Below are 26,609 nucleotides of genomic sequence, written 5' to 3'. Positions count from 1 at the left end.
TATTGCTCTTTGCCCACAGAGAAGGTTGTATTCAAAGACGAGGAGTTATTTCAAGAATGTTTTCTGCAGCCGAATCTGCTTTTATAATCAGAGCAGAGGAGATATTACCGGGACCGCGTCCATCATTATTTTTAGTGGCATTAAATTCAGCGCAACTGTCAAATGGGACTAAGCAATGGAGAGAGGATATTCTTAGAAATGTGTTGCCTGAACTTGTACCTCCACCACGAGCCAATTTAGACTAAACGAATAAAAACAGAACAAGGTGTACAAGGCTGTTGGCAAGGTAAGAAAATATGTTCGAACTCCCCTGATGATGAGCTGCTTTCCTACAGATAAGTGGAGGGGGAAACCTACATTTTCTGGTGTTTTGGCCACATCCCACATCCCACAATCACAATACCACCAAATTAAATCTAATCCATAAATTTGGCCACCCCTGTGCCTTTAAAATGAACCTCTATGGTGAAAGAACAACATTCCAGTTTCATTAGTTTACACTGCTGATATTAATACTATCATTACAATTGGACATGGTTTATTTTGACTACTATTACCACTAATACAATAATAGACCCTAATAGAGGCTGAGCGAGGGGGAAAACGGGCACAGGATCGACTTGGAGTCGTTCCACCCCCAGCAGCTGCAGCGGGGGCCCAGAGGGGTCAGACGTACAGTAACACTTGACCCCAACTCTGTGTGTGTGTGTGTCTGCATGTGCACATTTGAGCATGTCTCTGTGTGTGTGGAACAAGCATCCCACCCTCCCACCAGCTCCAGAGTCCCAGCAGACCAGCAGAAAGGGCAGTAACCTCTGAAGGCTTTGTTTGGTTGGCCGGAGTCTGAGCATAGGCCCACCATTGTAAGTCTGGGGACTCTTATGCTCCGAGCTCTTGTTTTCTTTGGGAAGCAGGAAATTGGATGACTGGCTACCTGCTACAACAACATCCTGTACTTGAGAAGCCGTCTTTTCACCCATACCCACCTATTATTTCCCTTTTCCATCATACGCAAGTGGTCAGCCAGCAAGATTTTTTTCTGTCTGTCTTTTTTTTTTTTTTTTTTTCCTCTGGTCCTGGGGGCCCCGTGCGTGGGTTTGTCTAGGTTCCACTCAGGTTGAGATCAAATTGGCCCCATCCAGATGCTTCCGTTGAAAATAGTGTGCGGGGGCCAAATACTTTAGCTTTTTTGGAGCCCAACTCCACCTTGTCAAGTTAATGGCCCTTTGTGAGCTGCCTGGAATGACAGTGATGGTGTGCACAATTCCTATTCAAACACATGCACACGCACACACATGCACACACACACTCCTCAGAGCTGTGTGTTAGTGCTTGTCAGGTCATGTCAGACTAATCAGACTGATCAGTGCTGGGTCTACAGGAGACCACTCGCCATCAGGATTATAGACAGGATCTAGGTGGGCGGTGGGGTGATGAGAGCTGATTCCCATCTGACCTGCAGGGAAATCCGATCCGCATATGAGATATTAATGAAGATAATTATGCCATCATTGGAGAGGCTTTTTCAGTAAAGCTCGTACAGCTCTCGAAGAACACCCACAATTCCTCTTGATAAGATTTGTCACGCCTCGAGTGTTCACTGAACTGTGAAACTATTTCATTGCCCAGGAGGAGCATGAACAGGTATGAACATCTGACTGATTTAAACCTATAACGGTCATTTTGTTTCACTTCATTATTCAATCTGACGTCACGGTTCGTGTGACATAATCGGTGTCACCTTCACTCATCACAAGAACTTGCTGTTGCACATATGCGAGCAGAAGTTAGCCCCTCGGGGGGACAACGAAACAAGCCGTGAACACAACGTTGACATTGTGAGTGTTTCCTGTTTGCACCTCTGACTCTGTTTTTGGGTCTTCACCAACTCCCGAGGGAAATGTGTGTGGTTCCTTTAGCAGCTAAATGCTAAAGGAACCACACGTTAACCAGCTTGTTGGGCAGGTGGAGTACAGGTACAGTGGGTTTTATTCTGCAAAAGCAGTGAGTGGTGAAATTGAACTGAAACATTAAAGCTGCAGGTCACAAAATTAAAGCTGTTAGCTGGAAGACGCTAAAATGCTCTGTAGGACTGAGGGGAATGGTGGCAACTCTCATGCATTTTTTTTTTTGCAGTTTTTCCAACTATGATTGAGTAGAGCACCAGACACGTTTGACTCACTTAGCGAAAAAAAACCCCCCAAAAAACCCTCATATGGGTGGCATATCTCTGGAACTAGGCTAAAATGCGTTGCATGTTTGAAGAGACATTGCCAGTTCAAAACCACGCACGCATGATTGATTACGTTTGATGTGGGCGGCCAACATTGAGAGCAAATGGAAGCAAACTATTTCGCTTTCAAGTCTTAGCAAGTGCAGTCAGATAATATCTGACCCAATGAGTCAACACACGACAAAACCGTCAGCCAAGGAAGCAAGATCAACCACCGTCGTCCAATCACAACGCGGCTGTTACGGGTGGAAGAAATTATCATGATATTTTCCCCATTTTGCAGCAGATGATTTATTCTATTTGCAGAAACAGGCAACATCTGTGTTTTATCAATAATATTCAAAATGTATAAAAAAAAAAAAGAATAGTAAAAAATGCTTGACAGAAAATACTATATTCTAGGAGAAGAAACTAACAAAATGAAACAACACAAAAAAAACAAAACAGAAAACATCTGATTCGGAGGCACTTATGGCTTGGCAACACTTGTGCAGTCTGAGTTTTCCCAGGTGGTTGTAGTCAAGCGTCAAAGGCCGTGATTACAATATTGGAACCAAAGGAGATGCTCTCAAACACAATCACATCACGGACTGCTTCGTCGTCACTGACCTTGAAGCCACTGTCGGACTGTGTCAGTGGATCTACAACGAGCGCAACAAGACGTGGCCTCTGAACACGGTATCTATTACTTATCAATAGTGTCAAAGTATCAAAATGCAGTTCATTATGGACAACAATCGATTATTTACAACAGAGAACAACAATGGAGATGCTCAGTGATTTCATCCTGGGAGTTATTATAATAATAATAAAAAACAACAAAAAAAAAAGAGTCAGACTGTTGGATTCTTGCAGCTTTCCAGAGAAGTGAGCAGACGTTGCATTGTGCTGCATCAGTGTCCAGTTGACCCCAGTCTCTCTCTGACCTATTACTGTCAGGTGATCAGCATCTCCTTTTTCATAGTGTCCCACCACCACCACCGCCAACGCTGCCCTCGCTGCCCTCGCTGCCCTCGCTTGTTCATTCAGAGCTGGGCGAGGCGGCCGAGTCTATGTCGTCATTTTCCAGGTCGTTCGGGGAAGCCGACTGTCCTCCCTTCACCCTCTTCCACTTCATCCTCCGGTTCTGGAACCAGACTTTGACCTGAAACACAGAAAAAACAGGAGATTAGAGATTATATTAACACAAACTAACACATGATACAGTCAGATTACCATCACTTTAACATGGGATTACATTTATCTGTTATATGAGGGTGTCATCAGCATATGTGGAGATAATTTGAGCTAAATTGGCTTTGGACATTTCCCACTTTACAAGTAATTTAACTTTGGTAATGTGAAACTAATCTGCAACTATTTTAGTAGGGATCAATAAAAAAAATACACTGCTTCTTTGATAAGAAATCAAATCTTGCTATGATAGTAAACTGAACATCTTTAGGTTTTGGACTGTTGGTCAAAATAAGCACGGAAAGAATATTGTGTGGTGTAGTTTCCTGAACCCCAAACACTGAACAATTTATTGAGAAAAATAATAATCTGAATAGATCAATTATGATGATTAATTCCTGCTTAACTACTCTATTAACAGTTACAGTTAACAGTTAATAATTGAAGCCTTAGTCAAACCCTTGAAAAGTTGCTACAGATTTACTTCTAGGCTAAGGTGGCATTGGTGCAATAGCCTGTATATTTTATAAAATGCACACTTTCCTTGTATTTTTGTATTTTCCTTTCTTTTTTTGAACGATTTTAACTATTTATAGTGTACGACTTGGACTCGTGTCTGAAATAAAGCTTATATATTAGTCTGCATAAAAACTTTGACCAGTGAGAGCAAAAACACAGGTTTGAAGCTGTAACAGGATCAGTAACTGTACTCTCTGCTTTTGCAACACAGTCAGCAGAAAAACAGACAAATAATCCCCCACAGATCTCACAGCGCTCTAAATAAACTGGCTCGGTTCGGTCGGACTCGCACGTTGCATGAATTGTCAGCGTCTGGCTCAGGACCGGTGCTGCTGGTGCAGCGCTGTGCGAGAGAGAGAGAGAGAGAGTATCACATGGACGCCAGGTTCAGGAGAGTCGGCTATCAGGATGTCAGCCTACGCAGGATGTGAGTTTACTCACAACCAGGATCGTGCACATCGGTGTCAGTGCACGGAGATGAGAATATCATACTTAGAGTGTAGAAACAGAAACACACACGACCTGAGAAGCAGGAAAATGAAAAGGGAGAAGGTGCAGAAAATCAACTGCTTTAGCTCTCCACTGAAAAACCGTGTTTCTATTATTTTATTTCATTTTGGTGATGATTCAATAGTCATATGGTTTGACAACATTCTTTGGTTCCCAGAGCCAAAGCCACATATTCCTACTGAGGATATGATTTTATTTGTTTATTTATTTCCAAAGGCTCAGTTTTTATTCCCTACATGGCCGTGCACTGTCGTTGTTATCTGTCATTACTCAAACTGATGGAAGCTGTGCATCTGTTGCAGAGGAGGAGGGAAAGGGGGGGGGGGGACTATTTTCAGCAGCTGACTGATACACATGTGGTGCCCTGTCTGCAGTGTGTGTGTGTGTGTGTGTGTTTACAGCAGCAGGACAGGACGGTGTGTGTCTATTGTGTCACTCTCGCTGGTGTGTGTGTTTTTTTTTTTAGTGGAGCTCTGTGGCTCAGAGGAATAAAGATTGATCCTAGGATGTAAATTTTGATCTTCTATGAAATTTGTTGTCGGGGAAAAAAAATAAAATATCACCAGCTTTATGCTTCAAGATGATAAAACAAAGACTCTTTTCCATAGAAGAACTGACTCACTATACGACACACATGAAAAACTGTGCGAGAAGTCTCCAGATTCGCTCCGAGAGGTGAGTGAAGCAGCTCCCTGTGGCCGTCGAACCTGTGTACAGTTTCAGCTGGATTTTTTAGGGTCAGGGAGGTGTTGGGTGACCTCTGTACATCACACTGAGCAACCCCTCCCTCTTCCCCCTTCTTCCACAGATGAATCAGTTCCCACATACTGCAGCCTCTCCGTCTCCGGGTTGCTCTGCTCATCGTGACTGATTGAAAGGCCGGCACACGGCCAGAGCGCGTAGGATGAGTTGGAAAACCATCGGCAAGTTGCAGTGGGAGCTGTGAGTGAAGATGGAACCTGGCTGTGTATGTGTGTGTGTGTGTGTGTGTGTGTCGGCCTCTCTGTTCAAGTGTGTATGTGTGTTTCAGGGGTCTGTGAAATAGATTTAGCAGCAGCAGCAGCAGCAGCAGCAGCAGCAGACGGCAGTATGTGTGGTCACTGTGGCACCATGGCCTCATTAGGAGGAGCTGGGACACTGGGCCTGACAGACAGACTGGGGCTTTATCCAGCAGCATCGACACATGTTCGCCCGATTTCATCAGGTCTGGAGCTGCCGCCCACTCATTAAAGCTGCTTGTCATTCAGCTGCAACCACAGGATGAAAACTATTCTGGAAAATATGCTTCATTGTAATTTACATGCAACTCTGTTTATGCCATATTATTATACGTATAGTGGCTGTAGAGTCATTTCCAACGCACGTGTTTTATTTTATTCTGCTTTATTTTCTTATTCGGGTGCTCCTTTAAGTTGACGGTAAAAGTTTTATTAGGGGTTTTCCTGCTAGCAATATCGGTATCTGATTGATTCTGAGATCAGTTTGTCCCGTAAATATTCCAGTTTATTTAACATCAACTTTTTTCACTAGATTTTGTGGATTCTGGTCTTAAAATGCATCTAAAGCTCCCCGTACCTGTCTCTCTGTGAGGTCCAGGTTGACGGCGATCTCGTAGCGGCGCAGCCTGGTCAGGTAGTTGTGGTGGGTGAACTCGGCCTCCAGCTCTCTCAGCTGCTCCTTGGTGAACGCCGTGCGCTCTTTCCGGGCCTTGCAGCTGGAGTCCACCTTAAAACTGGACTCCTGGATATCTGGAAGAGAGGAAATGCGTATGCGTGTATGTGAGCGGAGAGATCCGTCTATACTTCCCTCCAAAGAAAACACACTTTATTTCACAGACGGTTAGATATTCTTGCGTATTCCTTTTGCTTTTTCTCACATTTCTTTATGCAAAACTAAAAACTAATGCATCTATTCTTCCTTCACACATGGGCACACATTCACACTCTATTTTCATTTGATTCACAGCTGATCTGATCTGAATTAGCTGCCTAGTAATTTTGTGAGCGGCCTCTAGCTGACTATTAAAGGGACCTTAAGGACGTTTCCAACCAACAAACTGCAACCTCAAAGACTCTTTAGTGGGAGGCCCCTCATATAGTAAACACCAAAACCAGCACTTTAAAAACAGACCACCCGGACCTGAGCTTACGAGCCCAGTTCACCTGTATCACGGACGCACATATGTGTATTATATTTGTTTTATTCTAGCCTGGATTTTGCTTTTAATTTGTGTGTTTATGCAAATGAAAATATATTAAGAAATTGGTGCATTTGTAAATATGTGTCTATGTGTGTGTGTGTGTGTGTCTGTGTGTGTGAGGACGTGCCGGTGAAGGGCAGGGGCCACCAAACCAGCCACAGAGGGACTGAGTTAGGGGAGGAATGCAGCGGAACATCGTTAAAGCCTCTAACAAAAGAACAAAGGTGCGGATGTGTCCAGGTCTGAGCGCTACGTGGGTGTAAGTGTGTGTGTGTCTAAGCGTGTAAGTGTGCAAGTGTGTGTGTGTGTGAGAGCGATTTCCCACTGGAGCACTCAGGGGAGATTCACATTAACTCATCTCTGCATGACAGCATATACATCAGAAAAAGAAAAAAAGCGTGAGATATCTCTATGAAGGTGGCAGCAGGGTCAATACTTCATAAAAAAACCAAGTGATGTGTTGAGATTTATAGATTCCTTATAGATTCCTCTGTCAGCCTGAGGTGAGATTTTAAACCTCACTTACCGGGGTTTCAGTAAAAAAAAAAAAAAAAGAAGAAAACCTGTGTATTTAAGGGAGTTTTTTGTGTTTTTTTTTCTAATAATTGTGCATTGGTAGCGACACCAGCAGCTGATGTAATCTCAAGAAAATGGTTCTAATTTGTCAAAGTGAGAAGTTTTTCTTGGTGCTTGCCAGAGCAGCGAGCCAGAATGTGAAATGGACTGCTGCTGCTGCGGTACCTGGTCCAGATGTGACTGACTGGGCAGACCGGGACATGATGTGAGCGAGCAGTGTGTGTGTGTGTGTATATATGTGTATGTGTATATGTGTGTGTGTATATGTGTGTATCTGCTTTTTAAACGTGTGTCACGCCGCAGTGAAAAACCCTGTCGCTGCGGTTTAAATGTGACTCGCCACACGCCGCCCCGAGCCCTCCAACAGGTCTGGGTCTGGAGTCGTGCCAGGCAGTTTGAGTTTAGGGCTGAACACCTGGCAGGGGCACACACACACACACACACACACACACACACACACACACACACACACATACACATACACACATGCACTCTCACTAAACAGACCCCCAATAAATATCCTGCACAGCCAGAGGCCGTAAAGTTGCAGGGAGAAGGCTTCTGCACCCAGCAGGCTCCCACAGACAAACAGCATTTGGTGCCTTTTTTTTTTTTTTTTTGGTGTAGCTAAAGGTCGTTCATCTTAATCAGCTCTGAATTAAAAGCTGCTGTAAAGTCACGATTGTTTTAGAGCGAAAACCCCAGGCGAAAATTACACGTTTGATTGATCACATAATGTGTGTAAAAGTGGGAGCTGGGATTTCACAATGAATTAGGAAGTTTTATTAGTGATACTATTAAAACCCTGTATTTACCGTCTGTAAACAGTAATCACTTAATGAACGGTTTATAACTGACTGTAACACTTTGTCCCGTGTCTGAGCAGATACCAGAATATTTACGAACACTTTTTAACAGGTTAAACTTAATATATCGACTTTATTTATTAATCCTTTTAAATCCACTATGTATAAAATGTAAATAAATGCTTTATAAAGATGTAAGGATTAAGCAGATTTGTTATAATTGGTTAAAAAATACATTGGCCTTTAAATCAAAATGTGTTTATATTGTGTTATAACTGTTTATTAAGTTTATTAATAGATGGTAAATTGAGTGGGACATGAAAACTTAAGTGTTAATATTTAGTTTTATAATGTTTTTAATGTTTCATGTCAGTTCATCAGAGTATTCATACGTAATAAATACTGATAATATAAAATAGTAATAATAACACTGAAGCTAATTGTGTTTTTTTGATAGAGTGCTTATAGCTGAATGTTTATATGAACGTCTCTGTTACATATTGAACTGTATGACATAAATTTACCGGCCAAACTTTGGATTGAAGGCAATATCAGATAGCAGAGTGAGTGCAGCGCTGCACACACAGATAGCAGCAGCAGCAGCAGCAGCAGCAGAGTGTGTAGCAGCAGCTCCGTCTGTAATGTAAATGCCTGCAGGACATTTTCCTAATATATGCTTTTTTCTACCAGCTCGGGTCTGAATGGCTCTTTTTCTTAAAAAACCGAAGAGCTGATGTAGTGGTCAGACATGTTGCATGCACTCAGTGGGAGATTGTGTTACGGCTTAACGACAGGAAAATGTCAATGGATAAGAATGTAAAAAGTGGGCTCACAGGCAAGTGATTTTACCAGACGTGGTCTGGCATGTTTTCAGTGTAGTGGAGTGGAGGTTACAATAAGGTAAGGAGGCGAGGGAGGGAGGGGGGAAGTGGGGGTGAAGGTGGGGGGATGAAGGTTGGGGTCTGCACTCCCCCCCACCATCGTCTTCAATTAGGATCCTGTCTGTTGTCCGTGGAGATATTCTCTCTGTCTTGTCTCATGTGCTTCGTTAAGTTTGGACAAGAGAATATCTGAATTTTGGATTAAAATCAACATTTATTTGTGAATACTAAGTTTTAATTTTCATATAATTAAATCTCATTTAACATGTATCCAAATAAAAGTTTTACCAGAGGTGACTTTGTTGCTCAAAGCTACAAATTTATTGCGTTTTTTTGCAAAAGTTTTCAGTCTTTCTGTCTGAATAGATGCAAAATGTCTCTTATCTTATCTGATTGGACGAACCGTCGTCTGTGCAGCTCAGAGGAGGTGTTGGATGGTGCATTTCAACTTTCACACCTTTGGATTTAGATTATATAGCCCACTGATGGTTTTTTTTTGTCCCTTGATGTTGATATTACATGTAAGCCTGTGAACAATCAGACTGTCACAGATATCACTTACTTCTTTCTTTCTTTCCTGTTAGTAAGTGTGAAATGTGAGAGGAGGCATTGATTGCACTGTGCACACAGCGCTTAAAAACACTAGTTTTATTATACATGAGGATACGTAAGGACATGCAGCTCATTGTTCTGCAGCAACACACCAGATAAAAACTAGTTTTACGCAATCTCTTTATTGTTTTCTATGGTTAAAAGTTATTAAATTTACTGTGCTGCACTTTTATCATCCGCTACACTGGGATTATGATTTCATTTATTTCAACAACTGACTTTTGAGACTTATAAATTATTAAATAATAATAATAAATTCAGCCTGGAGCACCTGTGACGACGCCTTTTAACGCTTTTCCCCTCATAACCCCTGATGTCATTTTTTTTTTCTGTTTTTTTTTTTTACCAGCATCTCGTGGCTGTAGCTGTTATAAAACAATGGTCTATTTCCAACGGATACAGGAGCGCAATGAAACGTTCAGATGCCTCGTTAATCACTTGAGCCTTTTTTGAAAGGCCCCACGAACAATAAGAGGATGCAACTGCTACTTAAAGTGTGTGTCGACGAACACAAGAGTCTCGTCACCTACTCACCTTTCGCACAGTGACGTGGTGAGAGAGAGTTGCAGCCCTGAGATGGAAATACGGGGAATTCTTCTCAATGCCAGCTGCGATATAGGGGCGCGGAAGAAAACACTTAACCTTGACTTTTAGTGTCTAAACATTCAGGGGGCAACAATGTCCGTATACGTTTTTTTTTTTTTTTTCTTTTCACCCTGGTCTATTGTTGAAACAGATGATTTCATTTCTGATCCAAGTAAATTAGGAAACGCTGCCAGATCAGAGAAGAGTTGAGCTGACTCCTTTTGGACCGTTTCCATGTTTCCTCCCCATCTTTTCTCTACATTTCCACCACCACTATACACCAGTGTACAGTAGGAAAGAGGAGGAATGTCCAACTCTTGATTTTTTTTAACGCTCCCAAAAGTGCATTTTATTATATTAATATGTGTTTTCCTTTTTCTAAGCCTCCTGTGATGAGCTTTTGGATGCTCTTCTTTCATTTTCTTTTTTTTTTCCTACAAAGCAGCAGCAGCAACTCTGAAGACGAAGAAGAAGCCCTGACTCACCTGTGACATCTCTCTTCCTCTTACTGGAGCTCTTCTTGTCCGAGTCGGCCGACGCCACGCTTTGGGGTGAGTATTCCCCCTCCAGGCACCCGGGCACGTTGCCTGGCAACCGTTCTCCCCCTACACTGTCCAGCTCAGGGCCTCCGTTGCCCCCTCCACCGCCGCTACTCCCCACAACGACCGCCGCCGGGGTGATGACGGGCGGGCAGGCCTCGGGCGCCCTCAGCCGCGTCTCACAGGGGTTGAACTGCCAGTCCACTGCCCTCTGGTAGCCCCCCACCCCGCCCCCACCGCCCCCACCTCCACCTCCTCCGCCGTGGCTCTCCTGGTAGAGTCTGTCGTCGCGGGGGTAGGCGGCGTGCGGCGGGGCGGCCGGCACCAGGCAGGAGCTGGAGAAGTCCGTGTAGGCCAGGAACTCGGGCTTCTGGTGCAGGGAGAAGGGGCTCTGCTGGTAGGGCGACTGCAGGCCGGGGCCCCCCGGGACCCCCGAGTGAGGGTTCCTCATGCAGCCCCAGATGGGACTGCTGGGGTGGGCGCTCCGCATGCAGCTGCTGGCCGGCTGATCCATGGTGATGGTGGTGATGCCAAAAAGGAAGAGGGAAAAGACTTCACTCTGCAACAACGACGCCTTCTTCTTTATTATTATTATGATTATTATTATGATTATTATTATTATTATTATAAGTAAAAAGAAAAAAAGTCTCTTGTTGCTGAGGAGGCTGAGTCCAGGTCCAGTGCAGCAGATTAAAGGCACATCGTGGCTGTCAGATCAGAGGCTGCTGACTCTTCCACCGTCCACAACGCGTGAGGAGAGACGCCTTCCTGTGACAACGTGTTTCCCTCTCTCTCTCCCTCTCTTCTCTCTGTCTCTCTGTGTGACGTCCTCTGGTCCTGACACACTCTCACACACTTTCCCCCCTGGTCCTGCACTCTCACACAAACACACACACTCTCCCTTCCCTCTCTCTTCTCTCTTCTCTTCTCTCACTGGTCTGAGTGGCTCGAGGCTCGAGCTGCATCCGCAACTGCATGCCTCCCCTTCTCGGGCTGGCTGTTTTCACAACTCTTCTAAGGCATTCTTGACAAGTGAGCACCTCCTCCTTTTTTTAAAACGTATAGGTGGGAAAGAGTGGCAAGTTTATGGAGTGTAACGTGAGATTGCAGAGGAGGAGGAGGAGGAGGAGGAGGAGGAGGAGTCCTGCCGGCCACATGTTGGTAGTACCCTCCAAACAACCCTGCTTCATCAACTATTAATCACGGGGGAAATTTTATATGCACATCTAATGGGCTTTCCAGACGCTAGGGCTTTTTTTTTTTAAAGGGACATTGTCTGTAAAATATAAAAGCGAGCACCCACCCACATGGGTCGATTTATTTCAGCTCCTTAGCACTTTCTGACACCCAATTTAGTTCCTTTTTTTTTCTTTTTTTTGACACCCTTTAGAGGAAAGTTAACCCTAACCCTTTCCCTCTGCACTCCTGATCCCTGCCTGTCCTGCTCAATCTTAAAACTCTTTCTTTCAACTCCCCCAGTGTGTGTGTGTGTGTGTATGTGTGTGCACATTCACATTATTACACACCCAAATCCACCTGGCTGGACTTTTCCTTCACTTTGAGGTGACAGCAGCACTGGGTTTGACATCGGTTACGCAGCCTCTCACACCTCTGGAGGGTTTTCTCACTTTAGCTGAAACACAATATGAAATTTCAGAGCCATATTTCAAAAACACAAGCTCATATTTTCTCCTCACAAACACACAGACCCACACACACACTTGTAAACCCATAGGCACTGTGCTATTTTCCCTTTTCCCCCCCTTGTTTCTGCTATAAGGAGCTCCTCTTATTACGTCTGACGCTTTATGCAGCGGCAGCGATTGTGTGTGACAGCGATCACATGCAGATGAACCACATCTGGATCAAGCAAGGTTGCAATTATTCAATTTTCTGATCACTGATTTTTAATCTCTGCACGCTACTCAACGATAGAAGCCACTTCCCTATGAAGTAATGTCTCTAATACCATTAAAACCTTTCTGGCTAAACCAAACTTTGGGCTAAATTTCAGCATATCCCTTTACCCCATAAACCCACTGAACCACACTTTACAGAAATGCACAGTTTTCAGCCTCATTCTGCTCATATTTGTGCGCTGAGGTTTTGCCTTCCCTCCTCGTGGTGTCCTCACTTTGCTCCTGACCTCTGAGGCAGGCAGACAGGAGGGGAGGTGGATCACACCTCCACAGAGAGCGCCGGGAAGGAGAGAAGGCAAGGGAAAGAAACTAAGTTAAAGGGAAAAAGGAAAAATTGGTTAAAAAGTAGATAAAATTACCCTTTATTGTTCTCTGGATACCACAATATAAACCGACTCCCTTTTAGTAGATTAAGTTATTCAAGAAAAAGCACAAAAAGAGGGCAATAAATAAAAATAAAGATCTGAATATCCACTGCCTCAGAGGCAAAATGGAAAAGAGGAAGAAAAAAAAAAGAATAAAACAAGATATATAAAAAGAGGCCAAGAGAAAATCAGATTAGGAGAGAGCCAACAAAAATCAGGAGAGGACTAAAAATGAGAAAATAAGAGAAGGAAGAGAGAGAGAGTCAGATAGAGAGGGTAAAAAAAAAAAAAAAAAAAAGGAGAGTGTTTGAGGTCACACACCAAACCCTTTCCATTTACCCAGCGAATTGTTGAGCCATGAAGCATCCCTCGCTTTTACTGGCAGTCTGAGCCCCGGCCGCACCGCAGGGACCAGGGGTTACACTACATTTGTGGTCAGAGCAGGGGCCATCTGTGTGTCAGTATAAATTAAAGTGTGTGTCTGTGTCTGTGTGTGTGTGTGTGTGTGTGTGTGCTTGTGAAAATATACGTCAGTGGGTCTGTGTGGTGCACGTGTCTCACAGAAGGAGATAAATGGTGTTTGTCTGTGTTTTTATTTATTTTTCTTTGTACTGTGCTGTCCTGTTGTCTGTGCTCATTTCAGCCAATAAAGATTTGTTGAAAACTTTGATCACTAAACAAACAGCACAAGAGAAGTTCACACCGTTTATTTATTCCAATCATAAAGCTTTTTAGAAAATCGACTTCTACTACTTTTGTTTCCTCTGTTTAAGCTGCTCGTGTTTTTTTTTAAATCTTTTTTTTCTTCTTAAACGAACCAAAACCAACGATGAACTGATTCTACAAACATTAAAGTGTGGTGTGTTGTATTGTTTGGTCTGAGATACTGGGTCTGACACACTGTAGTTTACTTTGACTCACTCCCAGATGCGTTAACCCTTGCTACTGTTAATACTGACTAATAAAACAATCACAGCTGAAACTAGTCCAACCCATAAAGGCATTTGCTAGAAACTAAAACCAAACACTTTTCTGGAAATTACTGAATCATATTTATTTTGCATTAAAGGGACTGTTTTTAAAGACTGCTGTCAGACTGAGGAAAAGAGGAAGGAAAATATTCAGAAAAGCACTGAATAACAATGGGATTTGTTCACTTTAACATAAAATAACAGCAGCCTGAGCCTCATCTGTTCAATAATAACTGTATTTTTCTTCTTTTTTTTTCTCTCCACTGTTTTTCACACTGATGTGTAGTTGGTGATTAATGTGCGTGAGGAACCTGTTTGTTTGGGAAATGTGGGAGTATGTTGAACCCAAACTCAGTCAAACGCACCACGGATGGCAGATAAATGAGCTGGACATGAGTCACATCTCCCCTCACCCGGCCGACAACCTGTTTCTGTCAGTCTACCGCTGTGTGTGTGCATGCATGTGTGTGTCTGTGTGTGTGTGTGTTTTGCATAACAGAGAGAAAGTGTGCATGCAATGAAGTAAAAAGAGACTAAAGAGAGTTTATTCATGCACACAAAAGTTTTGCATCGTGTTCTCTGTTGTAATGTGAATGTTGGTTTAGATCTTCTATATATACACGTTTGTGCATGAATGTGTGTGAATCTAAGTGTGTGTGTGTGTGTGTGTGTGTGTGTGTGTGTGTGTGTGTTTTCATTTGATCCATCTTCGTGACACAGGCGGGATTAGGGCGCTCCATCAGTCTCTGCAGCCTGACAGCGTGACCCCCTCCGACCCCGCGGTCACGTCGCCGGGGTCTCACCGGACTGTGGGAGTCCCCTTATCTCTGCTACTGTCCTGATGTGGAGCGGGGAGGGGGGGGGGGGGGGGGGGGGGGTAAATATGAGCGGGAGGGGCGACGAGGGGGGAGGAGAGAGTGGGAGGAAGCAGCAGCATGCAGTTCGTTTCTAAGAAATGGGTGAAATCACTCTGGCTCTGTGCGAGTCGACCCACAGTCTCCGGCTAATTCGCTCCATGATTGTGGAACCGTCAGTAGCGCTGAGATACTATCTTCCCGCCCCGCTGACAGGCAGATAGGAACCCAATAAACAACGACTACTGCTTCCTATAACTGCTGGTGCATGAAGCCAAGACCCGAATCACAGCAGCCTCTAATCACATCACTAAAATACCAGTAGCACAAGATCACTGCAAACTGGAAGCAGAGAATTAAATACAGAGAAGTCAGACTCAAAGTATCAGACTCAAAGACTTCAACACCTGCACAGGAGCAGGTTAATCCATAAACATTACATAATCGTTCATGAGATCATTGCAGCTTTACTCTGTAGTTATTTGTGCGATTTGAAGCGCACAAGCTATCGTGTAACAACTTGTAATTATACTGTGCAATGAAATATGTCGTGTTTTTAAGCTTAACTGAACCCTATCCCTTTATTTTTTCTAAAAACCCAGCTAAAAAAGTAGCTGCCTGGAAGAAGTGCTCATTCGTGCTTCGACCTGTTTCGGTAACAATCTCTCTCTCCCCCTGCACAATAAAGGCTCCATAAACAGCTTCAGGCACGGAGAGATGTGGCTGAAATGGATGGTGTGTGTGTGTTTTATTCCTCCGTGTGCCAGCAGTATTACCTGAAGTCATCGGCTGCTGTTCTGACGAATGGACTGGACGCCGAGCCAAAACACAAGAATGTTGCCAGCTTCTCAAAATGAAACTGGAATGGTGTTGGGCCCTCCTGCAAGAAGAGAGACATAGTTTTGAAGTGAGTTTTAACCATTTAAAGATTTTCTTTTCTTTCTTTTTTAACTCTTTACACCACATTATCACTTCATGAAGCTATAAGAAGATATTAAGAAGGTAAATACAGCAACATACAGCACATTATTCATCTGTGTTCAATGTCCTATACATTCACGTTAGCTCTGGTTTGGTCTCCACCACCTGCAGGATGAGATATCTGAGTCTTTTTATAGCACTGCGGTTGAACACAGCTGCTTTCTGCTGCTGCAGCTGGAAATCACATCCATGATGAGCTCAGAGAGAGAGACACAGAGTGAGTCAGGAGGAGCCGAACCAGCCCACTGAGCTGAAAGACGCTAAACTCAAAGTCAGTCAATAACTGGTAGCAGTAATGTCCATTAACATTCAATAATATATATTTACAGAGATATTAATGATGCGATAATAAAATCGTATATAGCATAACCTTAAAAAGTATATTGAGACACTGATGCTGACATCACCCAGTTGGGACCAATTCTTATTTGATTATCAAGGCAAGGCAAGGCAAGGCAATTTTATTTGTATAGCCCGTTTTTACCATCAGTTTGTCTCAAACGGCTTCACGTGGCATCGTAACAACATCCTCTGTCCTTAGACTTAGACAGACCCACATCCACTGAGGAAAAACTCCATAGAAAACGCTTTTAACGGGGAAAAATCGGAGAAACCTCAGGGTGAGCAACAGAGACTTGAGATCTGGTTTATTATGACCCAGTGGGGTTTGAAGCTGAGAATTGGCAGTGATAAGTCGAATATCGATTATCAGATTAATAGAAAAATAAAAGCCAACAATGAAAGGGAACACTTTAGAATACAGTACACAAAATTAGAGTAGAGTAGAGGAACAAAAGAGGAACTAATGACAAACTAATCAGTAGGAACTAATGGTGAACGAATAAGGAACTAATGAGGAACAAATGAGAAGTTACTGAGAAACTAAGTTACACAAAATTAGAGTAGTTACTGAGGAACTAATGAGGAACCAACTATTAGTTAATGGTCAGTTCTTCAGTAACTCCTAATCAAATTACTGAGGAACTAATGAGGAACTATTACTCAATCGTTACCCTTTTTGTGTACCCTAAAGTAAAGTGAGACATCAAAATAAGTAACCACTCTAATTTTGTGTACCTTAGTTCCTCAGTAACTAGTAACTACTCATTACTGTAGTTCTTCATTAGTTCCTCAGTAACTACTCTAACTTTGTGTACCTTAGTTCCTCAGTAACTACTCATTAGTTCTTCGTTAGTTCCTCAGTAACTATACTCTAATTGTGTGTACTGTACCTTATTGTAAAGTGTTACTCAATTAAAAATGTAATAAGTTGCAAAAATACAGTAAATGGAATAGAAAAAGAAATCTGCTTCCAGCTTTTCTGTGGCAAGAATTTACCGTAATATCTTCCGAGCTGGACTGTTTTAATAGCTCTAACGATTAATGGTTTAATCAAGAGAATAACTGCTGAGTTAATGAGCGATGAAAACAGCCGTTGGTTTTTACTGGAAACACTGAGTGTGAACTTCAGGAGGCCTCGCTGGCCCCAGATCAGGACACCTCTTGGATAAACAACCATAGTTCACAGGAACCATTACATCACCACAAACACAACACAACAATCCATTTGGAGAGATTTCATTTACAAATGATGGAGAGAGAAAAAAAGAAAAAGCATCAAATAATGAGCAACAACCAACAGTACATGTGACATTATGGCTCGTTATGGATGCTGCCTGGCCACGGCGGTGCAGCTCTCAGCGTTTTCACTAATGGTTCCTTTGGCTCGGACGTGGATATAAAATCTCTGCATGTCTGACCGATCCATTTCTGTTACCGAATTCTAAGACAAACACTAAGAACTATCTGCTGATCGTCCCTGAAAACGTACTGTCTGTGACTATTACAGCGCTTATATATATGTGTGTGTGTGTGTGTGTGAGGGAGGGAGGGAGGTAGGGAGGGAGGGGAGGGGAGGGACACCCACAGGTGCTAATAATCACATATGATCACATATGATTGGAATCAGGTGCTGGCAACAGTTTCTTGCTATTGTGAGGGAATATTAGAGCTCTCTGAGGCTTTGGCCGCTCATCATCTTGCATTGTAAAGTTGTTTACCATATTTTCCACAGTGTGATTTTCAGAGAACCCCCCCGCCACACACACACACGCGCACACACACAGACACACACACAGGTTAAAGCTGGGTTAGTCCATCTGAGGCAGAAGAGTCAGTGAGAGTGTGGAGGTCTGAGGTAGGTAAGTCAGTGGAGGTTTAGATTTCAGGACGGCAGGTTTTTCAGATGAACTGTTCAGTTCTTATAAAAGTGAACGGAAACAGGTTTATAAGTCTGTTAAAGGGATAGTTCAAAATTCTGGCAAATTGGCCCATTGCCATAATCCCTATAGTTTTAGGAGTAGGTTCGTTACCTTTAATTGTCGGTGCAAGCTATTTTTAGAACAGCGGAGCAGAGCCGTGAGCTGCTCAGGGCTACGCTACGGAGGCTCATGGGATTTCTTGGTTTCCCTCATCAAACTCATCAAATACACAATCCAACAACTCCAAAACGCTGAGTTGTTTTAGAGGTAAATGCAGAGACTGCTTGCTGAAAAACTGTCCCCGACATGAACGTGCATCAGCGGTTTTGCATGAATTTACCTCTAAAACAACTCTGTCTGGAAACGTTGTGTTATTATCTCATAGCGTGGTGAATGTGCAGGTCACAACTTGTCCACCAGAGCGTTTTGGAGTTGTTGGATTGTGTATTTGATGAGTTTGATGAGGGAAACCAATAAAATCCCATTAGCCTCCGTAGCGTAGCTCTGAGCAGCACACAGCTCTGCTCTGCCGTTCTAAATATAGCTTGCACCGACAATTAAAGGTAACGAACCTACTGCTATGACTAAAGGGATTATGGCAATGGGTGACTTTGCCAAAATGTTTAACAACAATCCCTTTAAGAAATCCAATAGTCAGTCTTCTTTCAGCTCTGCTTTGGTCTCTGTGAGGCTCTTTAGCAGCTTCAAGCTTTCTGGCGCCAAATTCTTCTTCTTTTCCCCCCCAATACAGATATTGCCACCTACAGTAACTGCAGCATTTTTGCTATAGTGATTATGCTTAAAGCTATTCTTATGGACACCTTTTGTGGGTTTGCTGTACACATGTAGAAACATGACCGGCCTCAGTGAATGGGGTACAGATGTTTATATGATATAGCTAAACATCTGCACATGATATACCGGCGTAATAGTGACCAGTCGGTTGTCTCCTGGGCTCCACCACGTCACTTTTTTGGTATCAACACAGCTCAAAGATTATACAAGAATAAAACAAACAAAGTCAAGGTGAGTCAAGTCGAGTTGAGCCAGTCCAGACACTTGTTGGACAGTGTTGTGCAATCTTGCTGATGATGCAGTGATTGTGAAACAAAAACAGTGAAATGCAAAAAAAAAAAAAGAAAGATGCAAAACCAAAACAATGAGCTGAAAGATGCTAAGAAGCAAACGGAGCTGCAGCATCGGGTGATCATTTTCTGTAGGTACATCACTTTTCATACACAAGAAGCCATGTGACCCATTATTAATATAGGAATATTGATCATATCTGCTTCAATAAAAAGAAAAATAAGCTCATTTGGGTGAAAAGCAATGACATTATCTATAATATACTGTATGAAGCCTTATTTGTAACATGTATAGAAAGCACTGGTGAAAATTAGATTTCATATCAAATATTCAGGGAAGAAATGGACAGTATGAATGAATAGTTGACTATGATCCTGATATTTTCTTGGATTATCAAACTTTTCTTTTTAAATGGTGAAATATTTCGAGTTTCAAGATGAAACCCAACTATGTGACATGTCTGTCTGGATTGAGGGTGAACTCAGCTTTGACAAGGCACCAAAACGCGGTGGTTACGAGACCAAATTGTTCCTCTTGTACTTCAGCGAATGAGTGGAATTTCTCAATTCTCAGTGAACTGACCCCGAGCGTGTTGTCTTGTCTTTTATTATAGGTCTACGCAGCTTCCACGTCGGCTCACGTTACAACAATGAAAACAGCTAATCTCTACCTCACCGACACCGCACCACAAAAACTAATTTCCCCGCTGCCACAGTGTTACCACATAGTGTATTTAAAAACGAGTGGGGAGGGAGCGGGCGGGGGGGCTGCGTCTCACAGTGGAGAGGCCAGGCTACTGATTTCATTGGCACCGGCAGCAGATTTTTGTTCCAGCCACATTCTCCCTCAGCTGTGGGCCACAGTGCGAGTTAATGCTTCATTCATGGAAAATCAATTGAAGAGTGCTCTCTAGTGGTTTCACGTTGGAACAGCCGAACCGAGCCTGAACACTCACTCATTTAGGAGTCGCTCCATCTCCGTGTGGACAAACTGTCAGTGGGATTTTCCTTTATTTCAGACAGTGACTCTGGATTAGTGGCTTTCATAATTTCCACATACATGTCTTCAGCACAGAAGCACTTAATTTTTTTTTTTTTTAACTTTGAATCCCAGTTGTTTGTCTTATTTAAGAACGTCCAAGAGCTGCGAGCCATCAGTCTTTCCTGACAGGTAAGCATTGTGTGGGACAACTTAGCAGCAGGACGGCAGCATTATTGCTTTGAAGAACAATCAGATACATTATACGAGCTTAGAAATATTATATAACTGATGTGCTGAAGCCAGAGACCGATAAATCAATCTGGCTCCGCTATAAGTGACCTCCCATCCATCATTATTTAATCGTGCATACCGAATTTCATCCAAATTTCAGGTTATTTTAGAAGGTAAGAGTCCGGTTTACGGGACTGCGTGCTGTTACTGCGGTGAAGCTGCTCTCTGCGTTGACCTTTGGAGAGTATTTTCTCACTCGCTCACGCACATAGGCTACACACACACACTCACATGCAAACTGCAGCAACACAGGAAACCAGAATCAGCAACGCAAAGCTGCCTGCACCGATCACCTCGGCCCTTTAACGGCATGAAACACGAGATAAATCAGGCTAAATGACTGCGGGGTCCAAGGGATACCCATGTTTTTGTGGGTGTCAGGAGGGACTGATCTGCTATGCTGGTGCATTTATGTGTGTGTTTGTGTGTAGATGTGTGGACGGTAGCACTATTGCGTGTTCATGGATTACCTTCCTTCCTGTCTGCCTCATCTTGTTCCAAGCAGCGCAGGGCTGGACTTCCTGCTCGGGGAGATGGGACTCTTTGAAGAGGCCGGTGCTGAGCGGCTCCCAGGAGGGTTGTCAGGATCAGCCTTGGCTTAACAAACACCTCCAAAGGGGAGCGGAGTCACCGGGCCAAACATTTCCTCAACCACTGACTGAACACACCAACGCTGTGGGGTTTACACTCCCAGGGGCACATGGAGGGGGCGACGACTCCCCTCAGTGCGACGCTGCGGTGAGTTTAAGTCACACGCGAGGAAGAGGACGGAAAGACGCACATACAAAACCACACCCTGAAGTATGTTAGAGAATAGACTCACATGTATGCACAAGGAACCAACGTCCACACACACATCCACATGCATGTTAACACATCTGAAGACATACGTGCTGTGAAAAAGTATTTACTAACTTTTTTGCATATTTGTCACACTTAAATGTTTAAGATCATCAAACTAATTTTAATATTAGACAAAGATAACCCAAGTAAACATAAAATGCAGTTTTTAAATTATGCTTATTCTGAAAAGAAAATTGAATTTGAGCCCATGGGTCTTAAAGTTGGTGTAATCACTCATCTATCAGACGACGTAGCCCAAACTTTGTGCAAAATTCTATTTTCAAGTAAATCCTGGGTGAAAGTGTGGTATTTTTTTTCCACATTGGATAATGCAGGCGCACAAATTATGCGTCACGTTGCTCACGATTCATCAGCCAGTGATATCAGGATCCGTCATCCGTCAAACTTCTAAAAAAAACGAGGAGACTCGTCCGTCACCACGACCACCAACTCTCCTCCGTCCCTACTCCACTCTCCTCCAGATCCCTGCAATCCATCACTTAGCCTCGCTAGCTAAGTTAGCAAGTTATAACGTAGCAAGTCCACTAGCTAACAGTTAGCTACATTAGCTAAACACACTCACGCACACACACACACATACACACACCGAGCTCGGTCCGGCCCAAACATTGAATATCTGGCCTGCTCGATAACAACCAATCAAATTCGTTTTCCTGATGGGTAAACTCGTGCGGCAACTCATGGAAACGCAACAAACAGGACAAACGGCCATTTCTGAACAACTCTAAGGGAGAAAAGCTAAACCTACCTGGCCCTGTGCGAAAAAGTAACTAATAGCTAAATTTTTGAAAGTAGAGTTAAATTTCACTGTCTACACCCAGGCCTGTTCAGTGCCAGACCTGTTGAACCAAGAAATCACTTCAATAGAACCTGTTTGAGTGAAGTGAAGGAAGCTAAGAGATCTCAAACAGAAACACATCATGCCACTATCTAAAGAAATAAATAAAATAAAAAAAAGGTTGAAAAAACAAAATTATTGACATCTAAAAGTCTTACAAATTGAACCACACAGTCTTTATCCACCAATATATATGCACAGAAAAAAGGAGGGAAAATCCCGTGTGTGTGTGCATGAATACACACACACACAGACGTGATGAACGTAAAGGAGCTGTGATTTATATTTACATGTTTACAGTAACGTGTGTGTGATTCCTGTAAAAGGAGGGATGAGTGGAGGATGAAAGAGGGAAAGTCCTGTGTGGACAGCGCCATCCTGTTTGCCTCTCTCTGTGGACATTTTTATGTGTCACCATGTGTGTGTGTGTGTGTGTGTGTGCACTTATATTAGATAATGTGTGACCCTGGGTTATGTGTGTGGTGTAAATGAATGTGTGCATTAGTTGTGAGTTACAAAGCTGCGTCTTGGTGCCAACAAAGGAGGAGGATGTTCTGTTGTCAACTCAATGACTCATTGGGAAACTTTCATTGTGAGACAGTCAGTTGGAATACCTCGGCTCACTGATTGATGTTGTGTTACAGTACTTGTTGTGCATCACTTCCTCACATTTCTTGTAATTGTGAAACTGAACCTCCATGCAAATTCTGCACAAAATGACATCAGGTTCACTGGAACTTCTTGATGATAATGTATCATCAGTGGATGGAGGTTGGACCTCCAACTTACTAGTGGTTATGGTTTTACTACATTTATAAACTTTGCACAAAAAAGGAAGGATATTTGAGTTTGGTAGATTCTTTCTTTTTTATTTCCCTTTTGAACGGTGCCACATTTGTAAGGAACGTGCATTTGCGGGATTGGCAGCAGAGCTGAGTATGTCGGTTGCGCCCATGAAAAATTTGCCAAATCTTCTCTGCCAATGCCGCTATGCACGATGCTGACTGCTGCACTGAGAGTGGCATCTTTTGGTGGAGGCTGTGTGATGTCGTGGGGTAGTGGCATCTCCCTCACTGGCAATCTCAATGCAGAGAGACATGGAGATAAGATTCTGCAACTAGTGGCAATCCCGTATCTCCACAGTCTGGGATCGAACTCTATCCTCCAAGATGACACAAACACGCCCCGTAACCCGTAATCTCTTGTTTATGACAGATAAGACTACACAAATATACACATGGTAACATGGTAGATGATAAATAACGTTATCCACTGCTCCATGGATTGATTTCTCACCGGCTTCGTTGGAAACAAATGCACATGGAGGAGAGGAGGGTTAGAGACACAGAGGAGGAGACACCAGACTTGAATAGTTCGTTTTTAAATGAAGAAATTGTTAATTTGTCAAGATGTCTTGTTTCTTTGGACCATCAATCCACCAAACAACATCAACACCAAACAAGAGTCAATGGCGGAATAAGCTGTTTGCCATTGGCAGAGAAGATTTGGCAAAATATTTCACGGGCGCAACCCTTCCTTACAAATATGGCTCCATTTTAAAAGGGAAATAAACAAGCTTTCGGTATGAGATTTATTGCCAAGAGAAGCATTGTTACAACAAAGAAAGAATCGAACACAAATTGCAAAGTTTATGTTTTAGATTTTAGTCCATCTTGGTTGTAAAAAAGCACTGCTTATAAAAGCAACAATATGAATTTATTGACTGAGTGAGTGACTGATCTGTACTGAAATGTACAGGAAAAAAGTTCATTCATTGATTTATTTCTATCTGTTTCAGGAATTACTTAGATATTTATACCATCATACATTTAACAGCACATAGACACTAAGAAACAATAGGACAAAAAGGACCTCAAGTCAAATTCATACTCTGCGATATGTGAGGCATTTCCATTACGAGTCGATCACTGTAATGGAAATAATACGAGCAGCATACTCATCCGAGATAAACCAAACCCTGTTATAAATAGATTGCCAATGGCATAATCCAACGTGTGGCCTTTTAAAACTTCTGGGCTCCAGTCAGAGTGAAGTCTGAGCTGTCAGAGGACACGATGAGACACCAGTATCTATGATGTGAGATGGATTGCCAGCGACAGCCACCATTATGATAATTACCCTGTGTGTACATAGACCAGTGAAACCCTATAGGGGTTCAGAGCACGGTCAGCGGAGGGCATGATATCATGTGTGGTCAAATATGCCAGTGCCAGAGCAGGCACAAGAGAAAACAAATGTCTATATTTAGCTGGCTGACGCTTTTTACGATGATGGATACAGTACCGAGTGAGTCAGCCCTCAATCAAAAAGAGGAGAGAGAGGAGAGAGGGAAAAAAAGAAAAAGAAAAAGAAAAAGGAAGAGGAGGAGGAGCAGGAGCAGGAGGAGGAAGAAAATAAAAAGGAAGGGGAGGAAAGAAATTCCAGATGTCAACAGTAAAGTTTGTCCAGCTCCGGTTTGTGGCCACTGGAGCTTTGTGTACCTGCCCCTGCTAAAGCCATTACCTCCGGCTGCAGCGCTGGGGGAGCTGCACAACAAAGCCAGAGAATTCTCGGAAGCCCTTCAATCAAGCTCTGCAACATCGTCCCGACACTGCAGCTTCTCGCTCCTCTCCTAAGAACACACTGTTAATTTGACAGGGTGGAAGACGATGAAGGTGTGCCCTGATCCTGTGGTATTGTGTAATGTTCGTAATGCCTGTCCCCGACTTCCTGTACGTGTGTGTGTGTGTGTGTGTGTGTGTGTGTGTGTGTGTGTGTGTGTGTGTGTGTGTGCAGCAGCGATGGAAAGTACATTTGTTAGTTTGTTTTCTGCCACTTCACTTTTTTTTTTTCAGGTTCAGGTTCAGTGTCATTGCTACTTTTATACAAGGAAACAAACATGAAGCGGGAAAGAGCAGATTAGAGCCGCAACAATTAATCGAACAATAATCGATTATTAAATTAATCATTAACTATTTTGATAATCAGATAATCGGTTTGAGTAGTTTTTTAAGAAAAAAAGTCAAAATTCTCTGATTTCAGCTTCTTAAATGTGAATATTTCTGGTTTCTTTGTTCTTTTATGACAATAAACTGAGTCTCGCTTTGATTTGTGGACAAAACAAGACATTTAAAGACATCACCTTGTGGTTTGGGAAACATCTTTTTAACATTTCACTGACGAAACAACTAATCAATTAATAGTTTACATAATTGACAGATTAATCGATAATGAAAACAATCGTTTGTTTCAGCCCTAGAGCAGATATTAAGACAGAGGGAACGTGCAAAAAACTAAATCTGTGTCAACTAATATTACAATACAATGCAGAATAGCATAAAATAGAAAAGATGTCATTCAGATAGATTTGGACATTACATAAAGATGTATTGCAGAATGAAATTACGTTTTGCAAGAGGCCTCAATAAAACAGGTATAAAACACTGTAATAAAAATAACCAGGTTGTAGATGTGTGGAATAGGTGTAATAAATTAGATAAATAAAAATAAAAATGTTGCACAGATCTCTGCAAAAGCCAAAAATATCTTATTCTCAGTTAATCGTATGAATCTGCCCAAATATTTTATGGGCTGTTCCCTGAATAACTCCTCTGCACCAAGTCCAGTGTAAATCAGGGGGATCCTTTCCAGGAAATCCTGCCGACAACTAAACAAATCAAAATATACAGGTGACAGATTTCTGAGATATTTACTAGAAAGAAGTACAGTAAGTAGTTCCTTTATAGATTAAGACTTTTACCACTAAAACATACATTGTGCTTTTATGGCCACTTATCTGCAAATACCTGGATGTGTTGAAGAAAACTCCTTAGACTGTCAGAAGAACATTATAATGTATTGCCAAGTATTAAAATATTATTGTATGTTGGGTTCACTTAAACCATGAAAACTAGCCAAAAAGAGAAGAAGAGTGTCCGATATATCTATATATATATTCCTGCCTATGTTATGTTCAGTTACACTGTGATGCATTTGTATTGGTTCATCTCTGACCTTTGGCTGCTTTGCATGATGATGCGTCGTCAGTGCTGGGAGATATTTTCCAGTCCCAGTATCAGACACATGTTAATGCCATGAAGTCCAACAACTCCACTGTTCCACATTACAGCAGGAAAAAATCAAAATCAAGAGCATTTCATTACTGCGGTTTCCTGTTGTTTCTCTGGATCACTAATTAGGGAAAGTTAAACGATGACACAACATGTTCACACTGGGGACAAACTTCATTTTCATTACCAATAAATAAAAGATTCTTCTCTATAATGTGCACATTTTATTTTTCCTTCTACAAATACTGTGTGTCTGCTTCCTCTTATTTCTCCGTGTGTGTGTGTTTGTTGCATGTTGTTTCTTCTGCGGGCACATGTGTGTGTGGGTGTTTGACATAAAAAACAAAGCAGCTGCTCAGATTGTGGTTTTCCAAAATCATCATCCTGTCCTCCAAAGTCCTGCTCAGTTTGCTCGTCACCTCGGTGGATGGGCAACGCTTCATTTCCAATTCCATTCCGTTTCTTCTTCTCATGGCTGCGCTTTGACCACAATC

General features: G+C 42.6%; 1 protein-coding gene across 2 annotated transcripts in view; it reads right to left on the bottom strand.

Annotated features, from left to right (window-relative positions):
* Nucleotides 1-2,518: 2,518 nt before the first annotated feature.
* meox1 (mesenchyme homeobox 1) overlaps nt 2,519-26,609 on the bottom strand; it is a 138,101-nt gene continuing 114,010 nt past the window's right edge. The window contains exons 1-4 of one of the 2 annotated variants that reach the window (XM_083994605.1): nt 11,529-11,744; nt 10,581-11,489; nt 6,011-6,183; nt 2,519-3,377 (exon numbers count right to left, since the gene is read on the bottom strand). In XM_083994605.1, coding sequence (XP_083850731.1) covers nt 3,255-3,377; nt 6,011-6,183; nt 10,581-11,148 — 864 coding nt within the window. In that variant the 5' untranslated portion in view covers nt 11,149-11,489; nt 11,529-11,744 and the 3' untranslated portion in view covers nt 2,519-3,254. Of the gene's footprint in view, nt 3,378-6,010; nt 6,184-10,580; nt 11,745-26,609 lie in introns of those variants that run through there. The other variant, XM_083994604.1, reaches the window with a different exon arrangement.

This window comes from Trachurus trachurus (genome assembly GCF_905171665.1).
Source record: "Trachurus trachurus genome assembly, chromosome: 19".
NCBI classification, from domain to species: domain Eukaryota; kingdom Metazoa; phylum Chordata; class Actinopteri; order Carangiformes; family Carangidae; genus Trachurus; species Trachurus trachurus.
Note: the sequence above shows the minus strand (reverse complement) of the source record. Positions and strands in the feature narration are given on the sequence as shown.